Source organism: Theropithecus gelada, chromosome 1 (genome assembly GCF_003255815.1).
Source record: "Theropithecus gelada isolate Dixy chromosome 1, Tgel_1.0, whole genome shotgun sequence".
Lineage (NCBI taxonomy): Eukaryota > Metazoa > Chordata > Mammalia > Primates > Cercopithecidae > Theropithecus > Theropithecus gelada.
The window spans coordinates 63,231,056-63,257,324 of NC_037668.1; the positions used below are offsets into that span (position 1 = coordinate 63,231,056).

The 26,269-nt window shown below is 51.9% G+C and overlaps 1 protein-coding gene across 1 annotated transcript; it reads left to right on the forward strand.

Annotated features, from left to right (window-relative positions):
- Positions 1–22,915, forward strand: TFAP2E (transcription factor AP-2 epsilon). Its single transcript, XM_025383903.1, has 7 exons — positions 1–677; positions 999–1,481; positions 2,014–2,065; positions 15,425–15,647; positions 16,998–17,116; positions 17,695–17,836; positions 21,988–22,915. The coding sequence occupies exons 1-7, from the start codon at positions 651–653 to the stop codon at positions 22,268–22,270; spliced, it is 1,329 nt and encodes a 442-aa protein (XP_025239688.1). The 5' UTR covers positions 1–650; the 3' UTR covers positions 22,271–22,915.
- The last annotated feature ends 3,354 nt before the right edge of the window (positions 22,916–26,269 follow it).

Genomic DNA, 26,269 nt, shown 5'->3' on the forward strand with positions numbered 1-26,269 from the left:
CCACCTCATCCAAAGTCTCTTGAGGTGCTTAGAGAAAGGATTGATACCTATTTTACCGAGGAAGCTGAGGTCAGCGAAGAATAGTGCTTTGCTTAAAGGCAAGGATGCGATAGAGCCGAACAAATGTAGGGCCCTTGCGTCCCAGCCTCGAATCTTTCTTTCACTGCAGCTGCGAGCTGCGAGCCCAGAAGGCGGCTCAGATCAACGTGGGCTGAATTCACGCCCCCCACTCACCCTACCCGATCCCGCCAAAGCCATTGCCTCCCCTTTGGCGGCCACTGGGGAAAAGGGAGAGAACTGCCATAGCTTGTCCCTTTAATGCGCGCCCCCGGAGGCCCGGCGCGCCCCCGCCACTATAACTGGAGTGCATGGAGCAGGCTACGCTCAGAGGAGGAAGGGCGGGCGCTGGGCACCCGTTGACCGACTTTTCCAAGTGCGATCAGTGCCCGTCCGTCCTGCCTCCATGGACCCGCACCGGAACGGCCACCGCTGAGGACCCCACGCACACTAGGATCCCGGCTGGGTCGCACCTGGCTACCGCACCGTGACCCCCGCCGGCTGTGCGGGCTCCCCGCGCCTCCGCCCGCAGCGCTCGCCGTCGGGCTAGGGCTCCGCTGCCGCCACGCCTCGCGCCCCGCACTCACCACCCCATGCTGGTGCACACCTACTCTGCCATGGTGAGTAGTCTCGGGCCCGGGACATACTCGGCCGGGGGATGGGGCGCCTGAGTGCTGGACTTTCCAACCCTCCTGCCCCGCGCCAACGAAATCTCAGAGGGAGGGAGCCGTAGGGACTCCGTCAGCTGAGAACGCTATGCGCAAGTGACCGCTGTCCCCAGCCTGAGGCTCCTGCGCTCGCGGGTGGCTGGGAAATAAACCTCCGGCCCTAGGAAGCGGGAGGGACGGCGGCTGGACCCTCCCAAGCTGAGGAGGAGCCTTCCGGGCTGGGGTCCTTTCAGCTGCCAGTGGATCACCTAACGCACACCTCTTCTTCCTCAGGAGCGCCCCGACGCGCTGGGCGCAGCGGCCGGCGGGGCCCGCCTGTCGTCTCTGCCCCAGGCGGCCTACGGGCCGGCGCCCCCGCTCTGCCACACGCCAGCCACCGCAGCTGCCGCCGACTTCCAGCCGCCCTACTTCCCGCCGCCCTACCCGCAGCCACCGCTGCCCTACGGTCAGGCGCCCGACGCCGCCGCAGCCTTTCCCCACCTGGCAGGGGACCCGTATGGCGGCCTGGCGCCCCTGGCGCAGCCGCAGCCTCCTCAGGCCGCTTGGGCAGCGCCCCGCGCAGCCGCCCGCGCCCACGAGGAGCCACCCGGCTTGCTGGCACCGCCCGCCCGCGCCCTGGGCCTTGACCCGCGCCGTGACTACGCCGCCGCTGTGCCCCGGCTCCTGCACAGCCTGGTCGACGGCGCGCACGGCCTGGCAGACGCGCCGCTCGGCCTTCCGGGGCTGGCGGCGGCCCCCGGTCTGGAGGACCTGCAGGTGAGACCTGAGGGGTCCGGGATTGGTTGGGACTGGCCACGGTGGTTTACTACCATGGCTGGAGGCAGAAGGTGACAAATGCAGGAACCCGACTTTTCTCCCAGCTCGCCACATCTCACTGGTGACTCCGAGGATGCGTCCCACCTCCTGCGTTAGACATTGCCTGGCCGTCAAGGCTGTCTGGCACTGAGTCCGCCAGCAGTGCCTGGGTGGCAGCAACCCTCAGCAGGGACCGAATCACTTTTCTCCCCGCTGGGCCGTTGAGCCACGTATGGCATCCATGGGGCAGCCTGCACCTGGGGCGAAGAGAGACATAGTAGTTCAAAATTTCCTTTTTGCATTGCACGGTGAGATGCCCAGGGCTCCAGCTCGGTGCCTGGACATGGCGATTCCTGGGCCTGCCCGTCGCCGCCCCAAGCGAAGGTGGTGCGCGTTGCGGGGAGAAGACAGGGACCTGGGGTGGCAGGGGCTTGGGAAGCCATGGGCGCCTAGGGCTTTATGCGCCCTCACCGCCACCCTCTGCTATTTGCAGGCGACGGATGAGCTGGGAATGAGCCTTCTAGACCAGTCCGTGATCAAGAAAGGTAAGGAATGGTGTGTATCTGTCAGGGCAGAGCCGGGCGAGATGGTGCAGGCCCTGGGTGCATAGATCCATTTTCTTCACCGGCCGTGCCTCCTATGTGTCGCCAGGCTGGGTGTCCACCAGGCAGTCTTCCCGGCCCAGCGAGCGGTTAGGCAGAGGTGCGGGCTTGGTGAGTTTGCCCAGCACCCTGCGGCCTGGGGTGGGCCTGAGCGGGTCAGCCTTCACTGGGCTGCAGCACTGGGAGCCTGGCCTCTCCCCGCCGAGGGGGAGGGCACTCTTGTGGATCTGGAGTTGATTTGCAGAACAAGTTAAACCACTTCCCTGTTTCCCTAAAAGGTGGGAATGGAAGTGCTGTTCCCACGGAGCTGGGGAAATGATTTTCACTTTACAGAGCCTTAGCATTTCGGAGCCTGGCAGGCACTTTCTTTCCCTTCCTTCCCCTTCCTTCCCGGCAGGGCCTTGGAGGCCTCTGGGGGAATTTTCTTTCTGTGGGAGTCTCTTGCAGCATTTAGACTTAGGGGAGCTGGTGTGTGAATACTGTGTGTTAGGGTGTATGCACCTGAGTCAGGGCCTACCTGCTCCTGGGTGTCTGTGTCTATGTGAGTTCAGGGTCCCCTGCGTGTCCGAAATGTTCCCTTCATGGGTGTCCTAGTATTTCTTGGAGTGTGTGTCTGTTTCTGCGAATGTGTTTGTGAGGTGTGTCTCTGTGTGCTGGTGTGCATTTCTCTGCATGTGGGGGTCTCAATGTGTACAGTATCTCTGTTGTGTCCTGCACTTTGTTCTTTGGTAATCTGAGGATTTCCAAGCATGCGAGGGCCCTCTCTGTGTATATACAGGAGTATTTGTGTGACTCCTGGCATTAGTAAAATCCAGGGACCTTTTCTGGCCTGAGGACCAAGTTCTGGCCATGCCAGGGGAAGGTGAGAGACAGACAAAAAGAGAGGGACAGCCAGAAAGGAGCAGAGACTCAGAGGGACCCAGGCATTGGGCAGCAGCCTCCTTACCTTTGGGGCAGGTGCGGGAAAGAATTCAGAGATGCACATGAGCCTGCGGTGCCCCAGGCAGGCACTGCTCCCAAAGGATTTGGCTCGAGTTGTTTTTCAAATGAGTGAATTCAAGCCTGGGCTCTATTTGCCCTCCACTTGTTCTCAGGGGAGGCCAGGGTGGAAGTGGTGGTGGCAGGGCTGGGCCTGGACTTCCAGGAGCTGGGGCTGAGTTACCAGGAGCTGGGGGTTGGCTGGATGGCCTGGAGTGTGTAGGGGGGAAGATGAGGCAACAGGGCAGGAAGTTGGGGGGTGGTGGAATTGGGGCTGTGTCCTGTGTCTCTTGGAACTGGGGGCTTGCCAAAGACACTACGAAGCGGGCTGCAGCGCCCCTCTGCTGGTGGGGCTTGGTTGGCTTACTGGACAGCGCCTTTCTTGACCCCTGAAGAAAGAGATCCGTCTGCAGTGGGCAAAAGCCTGCCTGGACTTCCTGGCCACCAGAAATATGAGCATGGTGGTGGTCCCCAGTTCCCTACGCACACTTGGGCTCAAGAGACTGGGAGTCTAGGTTCACTGACTCCCTGAGAAAGGCTAAGACCCTGCATTTTAGAAAGGGGCTTGGGGATCTCTGCCCTGCGCAAGGGTAGAAGGATCAGCTGGTGCTCTGAGCACTTTAACACGGAACCCGGTCCAAAGCCGAGACAGGAGACTGGATGTGAGGCCTTCCCAGGGCCAGTTTCTCTCAAACAAGACTCCTAGATCCTGGGGGTGCGCCAAAATCCTCCAAAGCAGTGCAAAGAACACAAGGAGAGTCCGAACATCCCGGGTGCGGCGCGCTGGCTCCCTGGAGCCGGGCCGGGCGGGGCCGCGCCGACTAGCGTGCCCAACCGCGGGACCCCAGCGCCAGCGGGACCCCAGCACCAGCGGGACCCCAGCGCCAGCGGGACCCCAGCGCCAGCGGGACCCCAGCGCCAGCGGGAGTGGGGCAGAGTGGAGCGAGTGGAGCGCCGGCGACCTGAGCGGAGACTGCGCCCTGGACGCCTCAGCCTAGACGTCGAGTTACAGCCCGCGGCGCTGCAGCAAAGGGGAAGGGGCAGCAACCGGGCACAGCTGGATCCGGAGGTCGTGACCCAGGGGGAAGCGTGGGCGGGCGACCTAGGGCAGGCGGCGAGGCCCGTGGGCTCCTTGCTCCCTGGAGCCGCCCCTCCCCACACCCGCCCTCGGCGCCCCCGGCAGTTTTCACCTTGGCCCTCCGCGGTCACTGCGGGACTCGGAGTCGCCGCCAGCCCCGTGGGGAGTGAATTAGCGCCCTCCTTCGTCCTCTGCCCTTCCGACAGCACGCGGAACCCCTGTCCTGTCCCACAGACCTTCGGCGTCCGCCGAGTGCGGTACTGGAGCCTGCCCCGCCAGGGCCCTGGAATCAGAGAAAGTCGCTCTTTGGCCACCAGAAGCGTCGGATCCCTGCAGTGCCCTCAGCCTGGGCGGGAGGGGCGGCTGTGTCCCTGAAGGTTGGGGTACTTGGTGCTAAAGGGAGGCAGCTGCAGCCTCAGCCCCACCCCAGAAGCGGCCTTCACATCCCCGCAGTGGGGGTTCTCGGGCTTCGACTTGGCCAGTGCCGCCGGGAGCACGCAGGGCCCAGACCTGGGTTGCAAAAGCTTCGCTGACTGCAGGCGAGTGTCCGGGAGGGGCGGCCAGGCGAAGCCCCGGCTTCTTACCACACACTTCCGGGTCGCCCGCCAGTTGCACCCGCGATATTAGGCAGGAGATGGCGGGACTGAGGCTGACCCTAGGCAAATAAGGGAGCTCTCCATTTCCTGCCCACATTTGTCACCTCCAGTTTTGCAACTTATCCCAGAGACACAGAAAGCAAGCAGGACTGGTGGGGAGACGGAACTTAACAATATTTTCCAGCCGAGAAGGGCAGTGAGCAGGGGCTGTACGGGCCGCGGAAAGAGCTCAGAGGAGGCGCGGTGAGTGCCCGAGGTTGGGTGAGCGCCTAGATGAGAGATAGTTGAACCGGGCTCAGGAGGTGCTTAGTGGGTGTTTGTTGAATGAACGAGCAATGGGTTTTGAAGTCTGAGTGCACTGAAAGAGGGGGTGTGTAAAAAGGGCTACTTTCATCACACAGGACACTGCATGTGCAAATGCCCTCCCTGTGGAAAAGCCAGACAGGTTAAAAAGGTTACAAACAAATTAGCCGGGCAAGGTGGTGCACGCCTATGGTCCCAGCTACTCGGGAGGCTGAGCCAGGAGAATCGCTTGAACCCGGGAGGCGGAGATTGCAGTGAGCCAAGATCGCGTCACTGCACTCCAGCCTGGCCACAGAGCGAGATTCTGTCTCAAAAAAAAAAAAAAAAAAAAAAAAAAAGTTACAAACCGTGTGTGGGTTTCAGGCTATACAATCAGAGCTGGAGGGGAGTGGTCAAGGTTGAGAACTGAGATGGATCCCTCATTCCCTCTGCAGGAGAGTGAGTGGTTACCTACTTGAGGATGGGGAATCCCGCTCCTCAGGCTCAGCTGTCCAATCTCAGGGGATCTCTAGGACAGGAGCTGATGTAAACAGTAGCCCTCTTCCCTGCTGTCTTTGGCCCTGGAGAAGGAGGAGGAAGCTGGGGAGGGTCTCCACCTCCCAGAGAATCTCTAAGCAGCCAGGACATGGGTGAGATGAGTGAGATACTGACCTCTGGGACAGAATTTGAGAGGGTGCCAAAAAACTCAGTAATCAAGATAAATAGGCCAGGCACCGTGGCTCACACCTGTAATCCCAGTACTTTCGGAGGCTGGATCACTTGAAGTCAAGAGTTCGAGACCAGCCTAGCCAACATGGTGAAACCCCATCTCTACTAAAAATACAAAAATTAGCTGGGTAGGGTGGCAGGCACCTGTAATCCCAGCTACTCCGGAGGCTGAGGCAGGAGAATTGCTTGACCCAGGAGGCAGAGGTTGCAGTGAGCCGAGATCATGCCTTTGCACTCCAGCCTGGGCAACAGAGTGAGACTATCTCAAAAAAAAAAAAAAAAAAAAAAAAAAAAGGCTGGGCAGCATGGTGGCTCACACCCTGCTGTAATCCCAGCACTTTGGGAGGCTGAGGTGGGTGGATTACCTGAGGTCTGGGATTCAAGACCAGCCTGGCCGATATGGTGAAACCCCGTCTGTACTGAAAATACAAAAATTAGCTGGGTAGGGTGGCAGGCACCTGTAATCCCAGTTACTCCGGAGGCTGAGGCAGAAGAATGACTTGAACCCAAGGGGTGGAGGTTGCAGTGAGCCAAGATCACGCCATTGCACTCCAGCCTGGACAACAAGAGCGAAACTCTGTCTCAAAAAAATATTTATTTATTTATTTTTTTTGAGACACAGTTTTACTTTCTCGCCCAGGTTGGGGTGGAGCACCACGATCTCAGCTCACTGCAACCTCTGCCTCCCAGATTCTTGTACCTCAGCCTCCCAAATAGCTGAGATTACAGGTACCCGCCACCACGCCCAGCTAATTTTTTTATTTTTAGTAGAGGTGGGGTTTCACCATATTGGCCAGGTTGGTCTCGAACTCCTGACCTCAAGTGACCTGCTCACTTCAGCCTCCCAAAGTGCTGGGATTATAGGCATGAGCCACCACGCTTGGCTTTTTAAATGAAAATAGTGTAAAACTCCATGATAAACAAAATATCAAAAATTTACAGAATCTGAACTTGCACTTCCACAACCCTTTCTCACTTGCCTCCCAGGCTACTCTCTGCCCCAGAAAGCAACTTTAAAAATGTGCAGATAGAGTTTGGACTTTACCTGAAAACGGTGGGAGCTATGGACAATCTTGGAGCACGGGAGTGAAGGATAGAAATTATATTTAAAAGAAACCCTGGGCCGGGCCCAGTGGCTTACGCCTGTAATCCCAGCACTTTGGGAGGCCGAGGCAGGTGGATCACCTGAGGTCAGGAGTTTGAGACCAGCCTGACCAACATGGTGAAATCCCGTCTCTACTAAAAATACAAAAATTAGCTGGGCGTGGTGGTGCACACACACCTGTAGTCCCAGCTACTCAGGAGGCTGAGACAGGAAAATCGCTTGAACCCAGGAGGCGGAGGTTGCAGTGAGCCAAGATCGCGCCATTGCACTCCAGCCTGTGCGACAAGAGGAAAACTCCGTCTTAAAAAAAAAGAAAGAAACCCTCTGGCAGTTGATGAGAAGGAAACGTAGTCAGCAGGTCCCAGCAGGGGAGATGAGGAAACTCTAGGGAGGACATTTGCACATGTCGTGCCCCAGTGTAGGCTGGGGAGCAGGTCACTTCCCCTCCCATCTACCTTCCTCTTGCTCCAGCCCCTTCAAGCTTTGGACCAGTGGTACCCTAAGTGTAGTGTAAGCAACCACATGCATCAGGACCCCCAGGAGATGCTTGTTAAAAATGCAGATTTCTTGGGCACCACCCCACATTGATTGCATGAGAACCCTGGAAGTATGGCCCTGGAGCTTGCATTTTTTAACTGATTTATTGAGGTAAAATTTACATACCTAAAATTTACACATTGTAAGAATTTAATTTGATGATTTTTAGTAAATGTAGAGTTGTGTAACCATTACCACAATTCATTCTGAGGCATTTCTGTCATTCCCAGAAGTTCCCATTTGTAGCTAATCCCCATTCTCACCCCAAGCCTTAGGCCACTACTGATCTGCTTTCTGTCCGTAAATTTGCATATTCTGGACATGTTCTATAAATAGAATATATAAATATGCAGACTTTTGCATCAAGCTCCTTTTGCTTAGCATAATGTTTTTGAGGCTCGCCCCAAACATTATACTAAGTAAAAGAAGCAGCAATAAAAAGAAACAAACTATTATCAGCAGCTTGTTTCTTTTTCTTGCTGCGTAGTATGCCATTGTATGGGTGTAACATATTTTGTTTATCCGTTGGTCAGTTGACAGGTACTTGGGCTGTTTCCACTTTTTAGCTGTCTTGAATAATGTTGCTGTGAACATTCACATACATGCCTTAGTGTAGACATATATTTTTAGTGCTTTTGAGTAAATTCCTGGGAGTGGAATTGCTGGATTATATGGTCGGTTTAGGTTTAATTTTTAAGAAACTGTCAAGCTGTTTTCTAAAGTGGCTGTATTATTTTGCATTCTCACCAGCAATGTGTGAGGGTTCCACTTTTCCACATCCTACACTCAGAATTGTCTTTTTTTTTTTTTTTTTTTTGAGACGGAGTTTCACTGCCCAGGCTGGAGTGCAATGATGCGATCTCAGCTCACCGCAACCTCCGCCTCCTGAGTTCAAGTGATTCTCCTGCCTCAGCCTCCCAAGTAGCTGGGATTAAAGGCATGCTTCACCACGCCCGGCTAATTTTGTATTTTTAGTAGAGAGGGGGTTTCTCCATGTTGGTCAGGCTGGTCCTGAACTCCTGACCTCAGGTGACCCACCCACCTTGGCCTCCCAAAATGCTGGGATTACAGGCATGAACCACCGCGCCTGGCCTTTTTTGTTTATTTATTGTTTTGAGACCGAGTGTCGCTCTGTCACCCAGGCTGGAGTGCAGTGGCACAATCTTGGCTCACTGCAACTTCTGCCTCATGGGTTCAAGTGATTCTCCTGCCTCAGTCTCCCCAGCAGCTAGGATTATAGGCACGCACCACCACATCCGGCTAATTTTTGTATTTTTAGTAGAGACGGGGTTTCACCACGTTGGCCAGGCTGGCTGGTCTCGAACTCCTGACCTCATGATCCATCCACCTCGGCCTCCCAAAGTGCTGGGATTACAGGCATGAACCACTGTGCCTGGCCCCTGTCTTTTTTATTATAACCATCAAGTAGTATCTCAGTATAGTTTTAATTTGCATTTTCCTAATGACTAATAATGTTAAGAACTTTTTCATGTACTTATTAACCATTCATCTCTCATTTTTAGTGAAATGTCTATTTACATATTTGGACCATTTTCTATTTAGGTTGCTATCTTATTGTTGAGTTATAAGAGTTCTTTATATAATATATTCTGAATACAGTCCTTTATCAGATAGATGATTTGAAAATATTTTCTTTCAGTTTGTGGCTTATCTTTTTCTTCTCTATTTTTAAATTTTTAATTTTGTTTTACATTTTTAAAAATTATCTTTTTTTTTTTTTTTTTCCCATAGAAACAGGGTCCCGCTACGTTGCCCAGGCTGGTCTCGAAGTCCTGGCTCAAGTGATCTTCCTGCCTTGGCCTCTCTAAGTGCTGGGGTTACAGGTGTGAGCAACTGCTCATAGCCTCTTTTTTTTTTTTTTAATTAAAAATTTTTTTAGAGATAGGTCTCACTATGTTGTCCAAGCTGGAGTTTGGTGGCTATTTACAGGCAAGATCATAGCACACTGCAACCTCGAACTCCTGAATGCAAGTGGTCCCCCTGCCTGAGCCTGTCAAGTAACTGGGACTACATCTTCATGCTACCACACCATGCTATTTTCTTAATACTATCTTTTGAGGTGCAAAAGCTTTAGACTTTGATGAAGTCCAATTTATCATCATTTTCCTTCCTTCCTTCCTTCCTTCCTTCCTTCCTTCCTTCCTTCCTTCCTTCCTTCCTTCCTTCCTTCCTCTCTTTCTCTCTTTCTCTCTTTCTTTCCCACTCTCGCTCTGTCGCCCAGGCCGGAGTGCGGTGGCGCTGTCTTGGCTCACTGCAACCTCCACCTCCTGGGTTCAAGGGATTCTCCTGCCTCAGCCTCCAGAGTAGCTGGGATTACATGTGAGCACCACCATGCTGGGCTAATTTTTGTATTTTTAGTAGAAACAGGGTTTCACCATGTTAGCCAAGCTGCTCAAAACTCCCGACCTCAGGTGATTGCCCGCCTCGGCCTCCCAAAGTGCTGGGATTCCAGGTGTCAGACACCACGCCCGGCCTATCATTTTCTTTTTTGTTTGTTTGTTTTTGTTTTTGTTTTTGTTTTTTTGAGACGGAGTCTCACTCTGTCGCCCAGGTGGAGGGCAGTGGCGCGATCTCAGCTCATTGCAACCTCCGCCTCCCAGGTTCAAGCGATTCTCCTGCCTCAGCCTCCCGAGTAGCTGGGACTACAGGCACGCACCACCATGCCCAGCTAATTTTTGTAATTTTAGTAAAGACGGGGTATCACCATGTTAACCAGGATTGTCTCGATCTCATGACCTCGTGATCCACCCTCCTCGGTCGGCCTCCCAAAGTGCTGGGATTAGAGGCGTGAGCCACCGCGCCGGGCCCCATCATTTTCTTTTATGGGCCTTGCTTTTGGTGTTGTATCTAGGAACTCTTTGCCCAACCTGAGGTCGCGAAGATTTTTCTCCTAAGTTCTGTTGTTGTTGTTGTTTGTATTTTTAGTAGAGATGGGGTTTTGCCATGTTAGCCAGACTGGTCTCAAACTCCTGACCTCAAATGATCTGCCCGCCTTGCCTCCCAAAGTGCTGGGATTATAGGTGTGAGCCACGACGCCTGGCCTCCTACGTTTTTTCTAGAAAAAACTTGCAATTTTAACAAGCCTTCTGGGAGAGTCTGTTGCACACTTCCCTAGGTTCTGAAGTCAGACCATATCTACCACCTGTGGACAGAGTGCCTTGTCTGACAGGTTGAATAACGGAGCTCTTGTGTCTGCAGGAATGTGTGTGTGTGTCTGTGTGTGTGTGTGAATGGCTTCTGCATCTGTGACCAGCAGGACACCATTAGATCACTTCAGCTTCAGGAGTCACCACAGGGAATCCTGTCCTGTGCGTGTCGGAGACAAACTTTAGTGTCTCCGCTTTGCCTTCTGTGCTAGTTTAATTCCTGCCTCCATCACTGCCCCTTCCCTGACCCATCTGCTTCCCTAACCGTGGATTCCATTCCTCTTGCCACTTAAAAGGGAAGAGGCTCTGAGAAAAAAAGGGACAGGTAGGGGAAGCAGCAAGGTCTGTCACTCATATACACAAACACATGAGCAATGTCATGTCTTTCCTTATATCTAGCAGCACCTATGTTTGCATAAATCTGGCATCAACAGGAGAAAGCACTTGCAAATATCCATATGCAGGCTACCACATCCCTCCACACTCCAGCTCATCCTCATTGCTGTATTTATCACAAGGGCATACAGTTTTTGTATAGTCACCCTTTTTTATTTTTATTTTTTTGAGATGGAGTTTCACTCTGTCATCCAGACTGGAGTGCAGTGGCGCAATCATAGCTCACTGCTGTCTCAAACCGCACCCAATCATTCTGTGGCCTCAGCCTCCCAAGCAGCTGGGACTATGGGCACATGCCACCCTTCCTGGCTAACTTAAAAAATAATTTTTTTGTAGAGATGAGGTCTCACTATGTTGCCCAGGCTTGTCTCGAACTTCTGGGCTCAAGTGAGCCTCCTTCCTCAGTTTCCCAAAGTGTTGGGATTACAGGTGTGAGTTACCATGCTCAGCCAGCCGAGGCCCTAGGTTTTAATAGAAGTTGGATGGAGAAGGCTGCTCATCCTGTTTCTCCGACCCCTACTTCTGGTGAGGGGTGATGGGAGGGAAGACAGTTACTTTGCCCTTCTTTTTATTTTTAATTTATCAATTTGTAAGTTTTTGGTTTTGTTTTTGTTTTTGAGACAGGGTTTCACTGTGTCACCCAGGCTGGTGTGGTCAGCTCACTGCAACCTCTGCCTCTTGGGCTCAAGCAATCCTCCTACCTCAGCCTCCACAGTAGTTGGGACTGCAGGTGTGTGCAACCATGCCTGGCTAATTTTTGTATTTTTTGTAGAGACAAGGTCTTACTGTATTACCCAGGCTGGTCTCAAACTCCTGGGCTCGAGCAAACCTCAGCCTCCCAAAGTGCTGGGACTACAGGTGTGAGCCACTGTGCCTGGCCCAATTTGTAGTTTTATTTGTTTAAAGTCAAGCTCGAGGTATAATTTTTTAATACATGCAGTATAGTTCAGTTTGGGTTCCCAGGGCCCTTGCATCATTAGTTTATTTCACATTCACTCATGACCACCTGTGCCAAGACCCTGCCCTGGACACACTCATACTTGGTAGGGAAGACAGCCGTGGAAACAGACCAGGAAGATTCAGTGCGGTAAGGCCAGGGATGGGGGTGAGAGGGAGCTGGGGGGCAGGAGAGGGAAGCTCTGCACAGGGGATGATGCCTAAACTCAGTAGAGTGGAGAAGGGCCCCTGAGAACCAAAGAAGCACTGTGGGGCTCAAAGAGCTCACAGCCTGGGAGTCACCACATCCCAGGAGGCACTTCACACTTGTTCCATTTGGCCTGTGCTGGGTTTTTAAATCTTTGAATCATTGCCAATGCTTAAAAATCCGGAGAGTTCACATAAAAATCCAGAATCCTAGTTTCAAAAACCAGCAAAACAAAACAAAAACACAAACAAACCAGGAGCTCTGTGTCCTACTTGGCAGGACTTCGCATAAGGTGCCCCTCCAGCCTGCCAACCTCCCCCACAGCCCACTTACTATGTTACCTGTTGAGCCCCTCCTCCCTTGAAGCCTGGAGCTGTGCTGTCCACCAAGGTGGCCCTAGCTACGTGTAGCTCTTGAGCACCCAAAATGTGACTAGTCTGAATTGAGATATGCTTAAGCATAAAATGTCCATTGAATTTTGAAAACTAATTTCAAACAATGTAAAATATCTCACTAATAATTTAAAAAATATTGATTACATGTTGAAATGATTCTATTTTTTATGTACTGGGATAAACAAAATATACTAAAATGTTACATATTATTTACTATTATATTGATTAAAACTAACCTCACATGTTTCTTTTTACTGTTTAAAAATGTGGGCCAGTCCTGGTGGCTCACCCCTTTAATTCCAGCACTTTGGGAGGCCAAGGCAGGTGGGCGGATAGCTTGAGTCTAGGAGTTCAAGACCAATCTGGGCGACATGGTGAAACCCCATCTCTATGAAACCCACAAAAATTACCCAGGCATGGTGGCATGCACCTGTAGTCCCAGCAACTTGGAAGGTTAAGGTGGGAGGATCGCTTGAGTCTGGGAGGTGGTGGTTGCAGTGAACTGTGATTGTACCACTGTACTCCAGCCTGGGCAACAGAGCAAGACCCTGTCTCAAAAAAAAAAAAAAAAAAAGGTGCACACTAGGAAATGTAAATGTATACATGTGGCTCACATTATATTTCCCTTGGTCGCTTGGGTCTAGAGCCCAACAGACAAATGGGGACTCAGCAAGAGGGGCAGGCAGAGCCAGAACACAAGGCAGGGTGAAGGAGGCCATTGTAACATGATGGTTAAAGCTGTAAACTTTGGAGTCAGTGCTGAGAGTTCAGGGTTCATTTCTGCTCCTTACTTGCTGTCCCACTTTAACGTCTTTGAACTTTCAGCATGTGGCCCTCATTGACAGGTGACATTTTGTCTAGCTCTGGAGCTGGGATTTGAGTCTCAGGGAACTGACCGGGCTCTAATGAGTTTTAGGATGAGTTTTCAGCTGCAGAATGATGCATCCAGACGGAAAGATCCCTCTGGACTGGAGCAGGGAGACCAGAGCAAGGTCTGTGGATAAATTCACGTGGGAAGTGAACCTGTGTCTGTGAGCATGCAGAGGAGTGGCCACATCCAAGGCATATAAAGAAATGAAAGTCATAGGATGGGCAGGGGTGGGAGAAAAAAAAAAGAAAGCTGTAGGATCTAGTGATGTATGGGATGTAGTGATGGACGGGATGTAGTGATGGACGGGATGTGGTGATGGATGGGATGTAGTGATGGATGGGATGTAGTGATGTATGGGATGTAGTGATGGACAGGATGTAGTGATGGACGGGATGTGGTGATGGATGGGATGATGTGGTTGGGGAGAGGGTTGCAGAGGGTATCACAGAGGTTTCTGGCTGGGCTGCTGGGTGGGGGTGGGGAGGTTTATCCAGAGAGGGAGAGATGAGACGTTCTGCCGGGCTTGGGATCAGGCTAGCCTTTCCTACTTTTGTATTCCTCAGGCCTGGCACCATTCTTGGCATGCAAGTGCTCAGCCAATATTGCCAAGAGGCTGGAAGGCTAAGAGCACCGCCTTTGAGACTGCAGTCTTGGGTTTGCTACTGGTTCTCCGTCTACCAGCTGTGTGATCTCAGGCATATTACTTCACCTCTCTGGACATCAGTCTCCTCATCTGTAAAATGGGAATAGTGATAAGGGTAGCCCCTTGTGGGTTGTTCCAAGGACTGAGTGGGTTTATCTATGGGACCTCACAGCAGTGAGTGCTCAGTAGCTATTAGTCCCAGATTCCACACTCGAGCCTGATGCACACATGAGGCCTTGTCTACCAAGGCTCTCACCTCCTTAAAGGAAGAGAGGGCCAAAAGATTCCGCTAAAGAAGCAAGTGCTTCAATATTCTCCCTTTCCCCGAGGCTAAGCAAGAGGATGGAGGTTAGACTGCAGGAAGAACTTCCTTTCTCTTATAGCCAATAATGTCTAAGTGAATTTTAGAAAATCAACTTCTGGCCAGGTGTGGTGGCTCATGCCTGTAATCCCAGCACTTTTGGAGGCCAAGGTAGGTGGATCACGAGGTCAGGAGTTTGAGACCAGCCTGGCCAATATGGTGAAACCCCATCACTACTAAAAATACAGAAATTAGCCAGGCTTGGTGACGGGCACCTATAGTCCCAGCTACTCAGGAGGCTGAGGCAGAAGAATCGCTTGAACCTGGGAGGCGGAGGTTGCAGCAGCGAGCTGAGATTACACCACTGCACTCCAGCCTGGTGCCAGCTAGACTCCATCTCAAAAAAAAAAAGAAAAAAAAAGAAAAAAATTAACTCTCAAATTCCCTTCTCTGGTCTTCAGACAATTAGCAGATAATTAGGGAGTGTTTGGGGAGGGGGTATAGGGCCTATCTCCTGGTCTCCTTTAGCATTCGCAGAGTGACTTGGCAGGAAGAGAGGGCCAGGGCTGAAGGCATTAATAGCGCAATAACCTCCCTGGCCCGGGGATGTGGAGCCCACAGTCTCCAGGCCCCTCATTGATGCAGGGGTGGGGTGGGAGGGTGGGGAGGAAAGACGTGGGAATCACGGGTGGGAAGAGGGAATCTGGGGACTCCCTGTGATTGCCCAGCCCTGGGCTGCAGGGCCCCAGTGGTCCTGCCTCCAGCTCACACTCATATCCTTACATCCAAGTCCCTCTCTGATGGCATCTGCTAAAACACCAAGATTCTGCTGGAGCTGTTTGAGTTTAAGATAGGACCAGCTTGGTCCAGTGAGGGGGACACAGATTTAAGAACCAGACAGCTCGGAGCTCAGTCTCCGAGTTCATATCCATCAGTTGAGGGAACTTGGACGAGTCACTTTCATCTCACCGTGCCTCCGTTTCTCCCTTCATAAAGCAAGGATACCAGACCCTCCCTCGAGTGGGGCTGTGTGCGATGGTCGCTGGCTCAGTGTTTCCCTCTCCCTGCTCTTCTCCACAGTGCCCATCCCCTCCAAAGCTAGCAGCCTCTCAGCCCTCTCCTTGGCCAAAGACAGCCTGGTGGGCGGCATCACGAATCCTGGTGAGGTCTTCTGCTCTGTGCCCGGCCGGCTTTCACTGCTCAGCTCGACATCCAAGTACAAGGTGACGGTGGGGGAGGTGCAGCGGCGACTCTCGCCTCCTGAGTGCCTCAACGCCTCCCTCCTGGGGGGTGTCCTCCGCAGGTAGGAAGGCCAGCCCTCGATTCCCCACCTGGCTGGATCCCTGGCCTCTTCAGGCCTTCTCAGGGCATCAGAGAGGAGGCCAGTCTCACCTAGCCCCCCTGCCTCAGTCTCCCTGGGAGGGGAGGCCCTGAGGACTCTGGATTGTGCATGCTATGGGGGCCGGCCCAGGTCCTTGGTGGCCACCACGTGTCTGTGGGTCTGGGGTGGGGAAGTGGGCAGAGAAAGAAGCTGGGCACAGAGAAGGGATGGAGAACTCATCCACACTGGTCAGGACGAGACTGGGTCTGGGGAAGAGAGAGGGCCATCCTCAACCCCCTTCCAGGAAGTGAACCCCAGGACCCAAGGCCCATTCTGCGCGGCAGCGTAGACCCTGTGTGTTTTGGGGTGTGGGGCATGGTAGTCCATGGTTCGTCTTCCTAGACCTGTGTCTCTTTCTCTCTGTGCATGTCCTTGTGCCTGGGAAGGGTATTTCTGCTTCAGGGCCGTGAGCTTGGATGAGTCTGAGGATGGTGTGGACGTGTGTGTGTGTGTGCATGTGTCTATAGTAGCGGATGGCCAGGAGCATGTTTCCATGAGTGTGAGTATCCTGTGTTTCTTCTAGTGGGATGTGTGGCCTAGAGTGTGTCCTGCTGTGTGTGTGTGTGTGTGTGTGTGTGTATGATTGCCTGTGCATCTGGAGCTAGTCACATGGATGTTTGGCCATCTGGTGTGTGGGAGTGGCATTTGTGCAGTCATAGGGGATATCTCCTTACTCGTAGCATCTTGGCGGATCTCTGTGAGTCCCTGAGTGTCTGTACATGTGTTCCTGGGACCCTGACTTGGTGTGATCCTGTGTCTCTGTGTCCCTAGGTGTCTGAGTCTGTGTCTCTGCATATGTCTGTCTCTACTGGTTCTACGTGTCTCTCTTCTTTCACGTGTGTGTGTGTGTGTGTGAGTCCCCAGGTGGCTGTGTGTGTACCTATGTCTCCCCATGTGTCTCTCTTTCTGTATGTCACTGCGCGTCTCTACATATAGGTCTGTGTATCCCAGGGTAGCTGTGTGTGGCCATCTGGTGTGCTAAAGATCCCAGGATGCCTACCCTGGCTGCCCCTGCTGTTGAGAGGACTAGAGTGAACTGAAGGGCTCCTGGAGCTGGGTGCTGGCCCCCCGCCTCTGTCTTGGCTGCAAAACCATGGGAGATTAGGAAGAGGTTGTGCCCTTGCTGAAAGAGACCCCAGAGCATCCCCAGGACCAGACCCAAACCTCAACAGGGGCTGGTGGAGGCAACAAGGCCCTTTGGCGGTCACTTGGCCTCCACGCGTTTCTCTTGTCTTCATAGTTGTACGTCTGTCTCTCTCTGTGCATGTCAAGGGCCAAGTCCAAAAATGGGGGCCGGTGTTTGCGGGAACGGTTAGAGAAGATTGGACTCAACCTGCCAGCTGGCCGTCGCAAGGCTGCCAGCGTGACGCTGCTGACTTCGCTAGTGGAAGGTGAGTGAGGCCTGAAGGTGGGCATGGGAGTGGCTGCGAGGGCAAGTGAGTTGTCTGGTGTGACTGTCTCTAATGCAGGAGGGTGTGTTGAGTGGTGAGTGTATCCGTGTAAGTGTTGCAGTATCTGTGTGCATGCTCTCTGTCATGTGGAAGGCTTGTTTGTGATTTCTGTGTGTAGTCTTTGTACATGTGTGCATGCATGTGCAATGGAGACCTTGCAGTGTGCGTGTATGTGTGCGTGGGTGTGGATGTGTGGGTGTGAGTGTGTCAGTGGGGAGTAGCCAGTGTTTGGATGTGGTAAAGTGATGAAGGGGGTCACAGCCCCCTCCCCTGGAGGTTGGTGCCTCTGGAATACATGGTGGGCCCAGCTCCCATATCTGAGCTCAGAGCCCAACCCTAATGGCCCCAAGGGAGGGCAATGGAATCAGGGCTGGAGCCGGGCTGGGAAGGAAAGTCAGAGGGGGCATCTACAGAGGCAGGATGGAGCAGGATCCTCCTGGCCAAGGGGTCAGAGGTTCAAAGCTGTGTTCCAGGCACAGAGGTACACCTGGCAGTAGTGACAGCTCCCCTCCCCCCAGGAGAGGCCGTGCACCTGGCCCGAGACTTCGGTTACGTCTGTGAGACGGAGTTCCCAGCTAAGGCAGCCGCCGAGTACCTGTGCCGACAGCATGCTGACCCGGGGGAGCTGCACAGCCGCAAGAGCATGCTGCTGGCCGCCAAGTGAGTGAGGGCACCACGCACAGGCACACGTGGCTGCCATGCACAGACAGACATGTATGGGCACAATGGACACCACTGTGTACACGGGCAGTGGGCACACACACGTATGTGCATGCCACTGTGTACATCAGCAGTGAGCACACACATACATGCGTGCCCCTGTGCACATGAGCACTGAGCACACACACGTACTTGTGCGCCGCTGTACACACGAGCAGTGAGCACACACACGTACCTGCGCGCCGCTGTGCACACGAGCACTGAGCACACACACGTACCTGCGCGCCGCTGTGTACATGAGCAGTGAGCACACACACGCACCTGCGCGCCGCTGTGTACACGAGCAGTGAGCACACACACGCACCTGCGTGCCGCTGTGTACATGAGCGCTGAGCACACACACCTACCTGCGCGCCGCTGTGTACACGAGCAGTGAGCACACACACACGTACCTGCGCGCTGCTGTGTACACGAGCGCTGAGCACACACACGCACGTGCGGCCCATGTGGCACCACACATGGGCACCTAGGCTCCCTGCTTAGGCTATCCTGGGCACATGTGTGCATGCCACATGGGCACACTTGGGCGCCACATATGGGTAATATTTGTGCATCATGGTTATCATACTCAGGCATACATGAACACTCCTCACAAGCTCCTGGAGCACACATGGACACTACATGTGAACATATCTGGGTTCCATGCATCAAGAACAGTGGTGTCACATACTGGCTCACACAGGCTCACACATGGGTCCTACACCCACATACACTCCCAGGACACCACCAGCCCCAGTCCCCATCGCAGGTGTGAGGCTCCCTCTTCTAGCCTTGCCCATCAACCCTCTGCTCCAGTGATGTCCATCAGGCCACCAAGTCACGCCTGACTGCTCTGCAAGTCCCTTTGTGCCTCCCTCACCACCGTTCACATGCTGCCTCCTCTACTAAGGTCTTCATCTCACTCCCAGACCTTCACCCTAGCGTCTCCCTGGTCCCAACCTCCCTGCACGTGTATCTGCTCCCCCGCACAAGCATCTTCAACGGTTCCGCTGCATTGATTTTCAAACTAGGCCTGCGAGGGCACCTCAGGGCCTGTTTAACAAACTAGCATTCCATTAAGATTTAGTTTTGTTTTTGTTTTTGTTTTTGTTTTGAGACGGGGTCTCGCTCTGTCACCCAGGCTGGAGTGCAGTGGCCGGATCTTGGCTCACTGCAAGCTCCGCCTCCCGGGTTTAGGCCATTCTCCTGCCTCAGCCTCCCGAGTAGCTGGGACTACAGGCACCCGCCACCTCACCCGGCTAGTTTTTTGTATTTTTTAGTAGAGACGGGGTTTCACCGTGTTAGCCAGGATGGTCTCGATCTCCTGACCTCGTGATCCGCCCGTCTCGGCCTCCGAAAGTGCTGGGATTACAGGCTCGAGCCACCGCGCCTGGCCTGTTTTTGTTTTTTGAGATGGAGTTTCACTCTTGTTTCCCAGACTGGAGTGCAATGGTGCGATCTCAGCTCACTGCAACCTCCGCCTCCCGGGTTCAAGCAATTCTCCTGCCTTAGCCTCCTCAGTAGCTGGGATCATAGGCCCCTGCCACCAGGACCAGCTAATTTTTTGTATTTTAAGTAGAGACGGGGTTTCACCATGTTGGCCAGGCTGGTCTGGAACTCCTGGCCTCAGGTGATCCACCTGCCTTGGCCTCCCAAAGTTCTGGAATCACAGGCGTGAACCACCATGCCTGGCTGCAAGATTTAGTTTTTCAGGCCAGGCAAGGTGGCTCACATCTGTAATCCCAGCACTTTGAGAGGCTGAGGCTGGCGGATTGCTTGAGCCCAGAAATTGGAGACTAGCCTGGGCAACATGGTGAAACCTGGTCTCTACTAAAAATACAACAATTGGCTAGGTGTGGTGGTGCACTCCTGTAGTCCCAGCTACTTGGGAGGCTGAGATGAGAGGATCACCTGAGCCTGGGAGGTCGAGACTGCAGTAAGCCATGATTGCATCAATGCACTCTAGCCTGCATGACATAGTGAGACACTGTCTCAAAAAAAAAAAGGTGAAAGATTTAGTTCTTCCAAAAGAGTTCTTATCTTAGTCTATTTGGACTGCTATAACAAAATACCATAAACTGGGTGCTTATAAACAACAGAAATTTTTATTTATTTATTTATTTATTGAGACAGAATCTTGTTCTGTTGCCCAGGCTGGAGTGCAGTGGTGCAATCTCGGCCCACTGCAACTTCCGGCTCCTGGGTTCAAGCAATTCTCCTGCCTGAGCCTCCTGAGTAGCTGGGATCACAGGTGCCTACCGCCACATCTGGTTAATTTTTGTATTTTTAGTAGAGGTTTCACCATGTTGGCCAGACTGGTCTCGAACTCCTGACCTCAGGTGATCCACCTGCCTCAGGCTCCCTGAGTGCTTGGATTACAGGTGTGAGCCACCGCGTCCGGCCAGCAAGAGAAATTTATTTTTCGTAGTCCTGGAGGCTGGGAAATTCAAGGTCAAGGCAGATTCCGTGTTGGGTGAGGGCCTGATTTCTGGCTCATAGACAGCACCTTGCTGTGTGGCCTCACATTGTAGAAGGGAGAATGGGTTTCTCTCTGACTTCTTTTATAATAAGGGCATTAATCCCATTCATGATGGCTCCATCTCCATGACCTAATCACCTCCTAAAGGCCTCACCTCCTAATACTATCACCTAGGGGGGTAGTATTTCAACATATGAATTCTGGGGAACGTAAGCATTCACACTTTGGCAGTCCCACTGCAAGAAAAGACAGAGAGAGGAGGGGGATAGAGAAAGAAAGAAAGAGAGAGAGGCTGGGTGCAATGGCTTATGCCTGTAATCCCAGCACTTTGGGAAGCTGAGGTGATCAGATTGCTTGAGCCCAGGAGTTCAAGGCCAGCCTGGGCAACTTGGCAAAACCCCATCTGCACTAAAAATATTAGCCAGGAGTGATTGTGCACACCTGTAGTCCCAGCTACTCGGGAGGCTGAGGTTGAGACTGCAGTGAGCTGGGATCGTGCCACTGCACTCCAGCCTGGGTGACAGAGCAAGACCTTATCTCAAAAAAATTTAAAAAAAAAGAAAAGAGAGAGAGAAATCTGAGAACTACCAATTGGTAGGCTAAAGTTCAGACTCTTTTGAGGGCCCCACAGTCTGACCCACACAAACTCCACCCACTCCTGGCAACCCTGTCCTCACATCCTTGGGTTTGCCTGTTTCCAGCTTGGAACATCCAGTCCTCCCACCTAACGCAGTCCTTCAAACTGACAACTCCACCGTCCTGCCTTTGAGGCTTTCCTCAAGTCCCCAAGGCAGAAGAGGAAGCACAGACTCCTGGGACTGCCAAATGGAGAGACCTCTGAGGCTGCTCATACTGTCACTGGAGAAACATACCTAGGGTGGGGCTCACGTGCTCACTAATCAGCTCACTCATCAAGCACTTCGTGGGCCTCAGTCCTGTGTAAGATACTGGCTGGCTTTCATGGTGACACGAAGATGAATGATGAGTGATCCTCTTGCCCGAGCCACACACAGGATGCACAAAGGAATGAATAATGAATGGCTGCAAACTAGAGCTAGGTTCAGATCCCAGCTTGGTCACCTTGACAGGTCATCCAACCTGTCTGAAACCAGTTTTCTTGTCCATATGATGGGGATAATAATAGTATAGACTTGTTTGTGAAGATTAAGTAAGATGATGCAGACAGTGTGCTTGGCACAGCATCCAGGCTTCAATTATATTCACTGCTAGTTATTATTTCCGGCAGATTCTGGATTGTTTCCTAATAGCTTCAAAGACAAAGTTCTGTGAAGCATTGGGTGTTTGGGGTGGGAGGGGGAATCAAGGAAAGTTTCCTATATAAGGTAGTAAGTAGCTGAGCTGCACTTTGAATATGGGCCAGACATCCAAAAAAGAAAGATTATAGGGTAATCGACGTGTGTTGTTTATTAGCTGTGTGATACTAGGCTAGTCACATGACTTCTCTGAACCTTAGTTACCTTTTCTGTGAAAAACAGTATGTTCATCATTTTGCAGACTGTTGGGAGGGTCAGCAATAGTGTGGCTAATGTCTGTAAAATGCCTAGCATGTAGTAGGTCCTTCTCTGGGCTCAGACTTTTGTCCTCCAACCTCTGGCCCTCCTTCTCCTACCAGGCAGATCTGCAAGGAGTTTGCAGACTTGATGGCTCAGGACCGCTCACCGCTGGGCAACAGCCGCCCGGCACTCATCCTGGAGCCCGGAGTGCAGAGCTGCTTGACACACTTTAGCCTCATCACCCATGGCTTCGGTGGGCCTGCCATCTGTGCTGCCCTCACTGCCTTCCAGAACTACTTGTTGGAGTCACTCAAGGGGCTGGACAAGATGTTTCTAAGCAGTGTGGGCAGTGGGCACGGTGAAACTAAGGCTTCGGAGAAAGATGCCAAGCATCGGAAATAACTGCTTCTCCCACCGCATCCCTAAGGGGCTCCCAGGCCCTGAAACAGGCACTTAGCTCCTGGGGGTGGGCCTGAAAGGACTGAAAGGTGGGATTAGAGTCAGGCCAGAAAGAGAACATTCATCCAGAGATCCCAGAGTTGGGGATCTGGCTTGGAGTAAGGGAGGGTGGCCTCTCTGTGGTGGTGTGTTGCTAAGTTAAGGGCCCAGGTATTTGTCTCATGTGTGCAATTTTCTGACCTTTGATGGTTGAGAAGGGTTTGAAGAGAAAATTGACATGAAAAGGTCTGGCTCATGGGGCAGAGCCCTTTCCATTAGGGTGCCTGGGTGGCCGTGGGTGCTTCTAGAGGCCACAGCCTTTGTGTTTTTCACTGGTGGCAGGAGGGAAATTGATAAATCAGAGGTGCTACTGAGGAGTTGGTGCCCCTCATTCCAGAGTCTCCTACCCCCCGAAAAGGGGTGCTGGAAGGAGGAGGCCCCAGTGGACTCTTTGTACCCCTCCTACTCTTGGAAAGAAGTGGGCAGGAGGGGTCCTCAAGGAACAAAGAAGATAAAGCACAAATTGCAGAACTTGAATCCAGGCTGCTCATCAGTCCTGTTGCTGTCTGTCCTATTTATTTATGTATGTTGTAATTAAATTTGAAATTTAAAAATGTCCAGTGCAACTTATTTATCCCAGTGAGTTGGGGATTCATTTCACTGTTTTCTGGCCATGCACTGATACGGCCAGCTGGACCAGAAGGGAGAAGGTGTTTTTGCTCACAAAGGGCTGTGGGTGGGTTGGGAGGGAAGAAAGGTGTGTCAGGTGCCCTGTGGTTGTCGCTGGGATCTTGTATTTGTGGTTCTTTTGCCCCTGCAGTTGATGTACCTCCCCATCTCCCCATCTCTCATTCTCTTAATAAAACCTTTCATTGGATATGAAGCCCTCCCTGTCCTCCTTTAGCCCAGGCCTGGATTTGCCTCCAAAGAGGGCAATGTCACTGGGGAGAGGAAGGGCCTGGGAATTGGGCAGAGGGTAGGGTGGGAAGGGGCCCCTAAGGGGATGGAGGGGACTGGGGGCCCCTCTGTGTGAGAGGAGGTACAGAAGTTGGTCTATCTGACATGTCAGTGTGGCTGTTAGTTGCTGTGTTTGTGTGTGTGTGTCAAGTGAATACTGTATGTGTGTATTCCTGGGACTTGGTGGGCTGGTGGGTGCATCTGTCGGTTTGGCTATTGGGGGTACAGATTTGTTACCATGCCCATTGGTGGTGATGTGTATGTGTCAGTGGGAATGCTGGTGACTGTGTGTGTCTGTCAGGCCAAAGCTCATCCAACTCTCGTTCTGAGGATTTCACTCTTCAATCATCTTTTGTGTCCTGTATCGTCAGTGTCTCAATCTCTACGGGATCATTACTGGATCACCCCCCAGAGTACAAATGTTCTAGGATCTCTTACCTTACAAAACAAATCCTTTCTCCATTTCTCTATTTCCTTTGCCGTTAAAGTTCTTGAAAGATTGCTACACCTCTACCTCCATTTCTTCACCTCCAATTTCCTCTTCGATCTGCTTTTTTCCCGACCAGTCTGCTGACGTCCACTCAGCATGGTCATCACAACGTCAAATCTGAAGGCCTTTTTTTCTGGATTTAACAGCAGCAGTCAGTGGATACGGCTGACCACTTGCTCTTTTCTGCAACTCTGTTTCCTCTGTGGCTCCTAACTTCTGGTTTCCTGTGACCTCACTGGTCCCAATTCTGTCTTCTTAGCTGGCTACTTCTCTACTTGACCTCTAAATGTTGGCTTTCCTCAGGTCCCTCTCTATCTATACTGTCTCCTTAGATTGGTCTCATTCAATCCCATGTCTTTCAATATCTAAATACTGCCAATTCCTGAATGTTTATCTTCAGCCCAGGCTGCTGCCTGAACTCCAGACTTAGAGGTACAACTGTCTGCCTCATGTCTGCCAGTTTGGCTAATAGGCATCTCAAACTCATGTCCAAAATAGAGCGCATGACTCAAGTACTCAAATCGTGACCTCTTCCAGAACATCCCATCACAGTAGATGGTACCACCTTCTACCCAGCTGCTCAAGCCAGAAACTGGGGAGTCCTATTTGGTTCTTTCTCTATACTCAATCCTTCAAAAAGACCTATGGATTCTGAGTCCATCTTCTTTCTTCTCTGCCAACACCCTGGTTCTCTGGACTACTACAGTAGTCTCCCAACCGGTCTATTTTCTCTGGTACACCTTCAAAGTCAGGTCCAGCAATGATCTGACTTTGCCTCATTCTCCAGCCTCATCTTAAACTACTCTCTTCATCACTCACTTTGCTCCAGCCACATTGGTTTCCTCTCTGTTCCTCAAACTACCACTTTGTTTTATGCCCCAGGGCCATTGCATTCACATTGTTTGCCTGGATTGCTGTCCCCTTGTCTTTTCAAGTGTGCTGTCAGGGAGATGTTGGGGTGCTTTGTGAGTGAAGATTGTGCTAGAAACATAGGGTCTAGGCATCATCTCTCAGGATAAGGGTCCAAAGATGTGACTTCTTTTCCCAAGAAGCTGCAGTGCCTCAACGCACCCGTAAGTGTCCAGTGAAAGCTGGACACAGTGGGGCCTCCTCTGGGGGCCTGTCCCTCATGCTAAATGCATGGAGACCCTTGACACGTTTTAACCCTGGCCCTGCCACTCACTGGGTGTGCCACCCCGAGCTTCGGGTCCCCTGGTATGTACCCCCCCAGCAGGATGTTAGGTGGTGCTGATACCTCAAGGCAGTATCCAGATGTGGCACTGAAGAATTCTGAATCATGCGGGAGGAAGTTCTGCCTTTCTCCAGTCCCTTTCAATCAGTCCTTCTGGATACATCAAGAAGAAAGTCTCCATTTGGGGCTGGCATGACTTTAACACCTAATATTTGCTTTTCCTCATTTTAACAAAGAGGCTCAGCGCCTTTCCCGAATATCCCTATCTGGGTTATGCATTCCTTTCTGCAGAAAGGAAGAGAAAGGAATGTGGGGGAAGGCTGAAGTATGCTCTGCTTTAACTGAAGCCTAGGGCCTGGCAAGAGACATCCTGCCTCTAAAATCATCTTAGACTATGGGAAGTTGAGGGGAATTAAATAAGATATACAGCACTTCTATATAATGCCTGGAATATAGTAACACATCAATAAAAGGTTATAAATACCCAGAAGAAATTAGTTTATCAAAAACTTTTCATGGGCTGGACAACTTTCCCTAAGGAAAGGACCATGTAGTCCTCAATAAGTTCTATTTTATAAACAAGCAAGTTGTAGATCAAAGCAACTCGCCCAAAGTCGCTAAGCAAGTGATCACGCACGTGTGTGATCCGACCCTCCCTTTGTTTCCACTGCATCACATGGCCATCTACAGAAGGGTGCACAGGCAAGGGGAAGCAGGTCCTCCCAGGCCCTTGTGTCCCCAGGCTCTGCTAAGCCAGCATATGGTCAGGATAGTTAACAGTGCAGAGGAAGCAGTACAGTATGGACACTAAGTGGCCTAAGAAGCTTCTAATGAGGTCTCAGCATTTGATTCTTCCCATTAAGTTGTTTTTCTTTTCCCCACGGCAAAATAAATCACGTTTTAGCTTCTAACTGGCTTTAGCCCTAAGGAAAAGTAGATGACGATTTAAAGTTTACACAGGGTCTCAGTGCAGTGGCTCACACCTGTAATCTCAGCACTTTGGGAGGCTGAGGCAGACAGATCATTTGAGGTCAGGAGTTCCAAGACCATCCTGGCCAACATAGTGAAACCCTGTCTCTACAAAAATACAAAAATTAGCTGGGTGTGGTGTCGCACGCCTGTAATCCCAGCTACTCGGGAGGCTGAGGCAGGAGAATTTCTTGAACCCAGGAGAAAGAGTCTACAGTGAGCCAAGATCATGCCATTGCACTCCAGCCTGGGTGACAAAGCGAGATTCTGTCTCAAAAAAAAAAAATAATAATAATAAAAAAATTAAATTAAAAAATAAAAAATAAAGATACACAGATTGTTTACATGTCTTCTT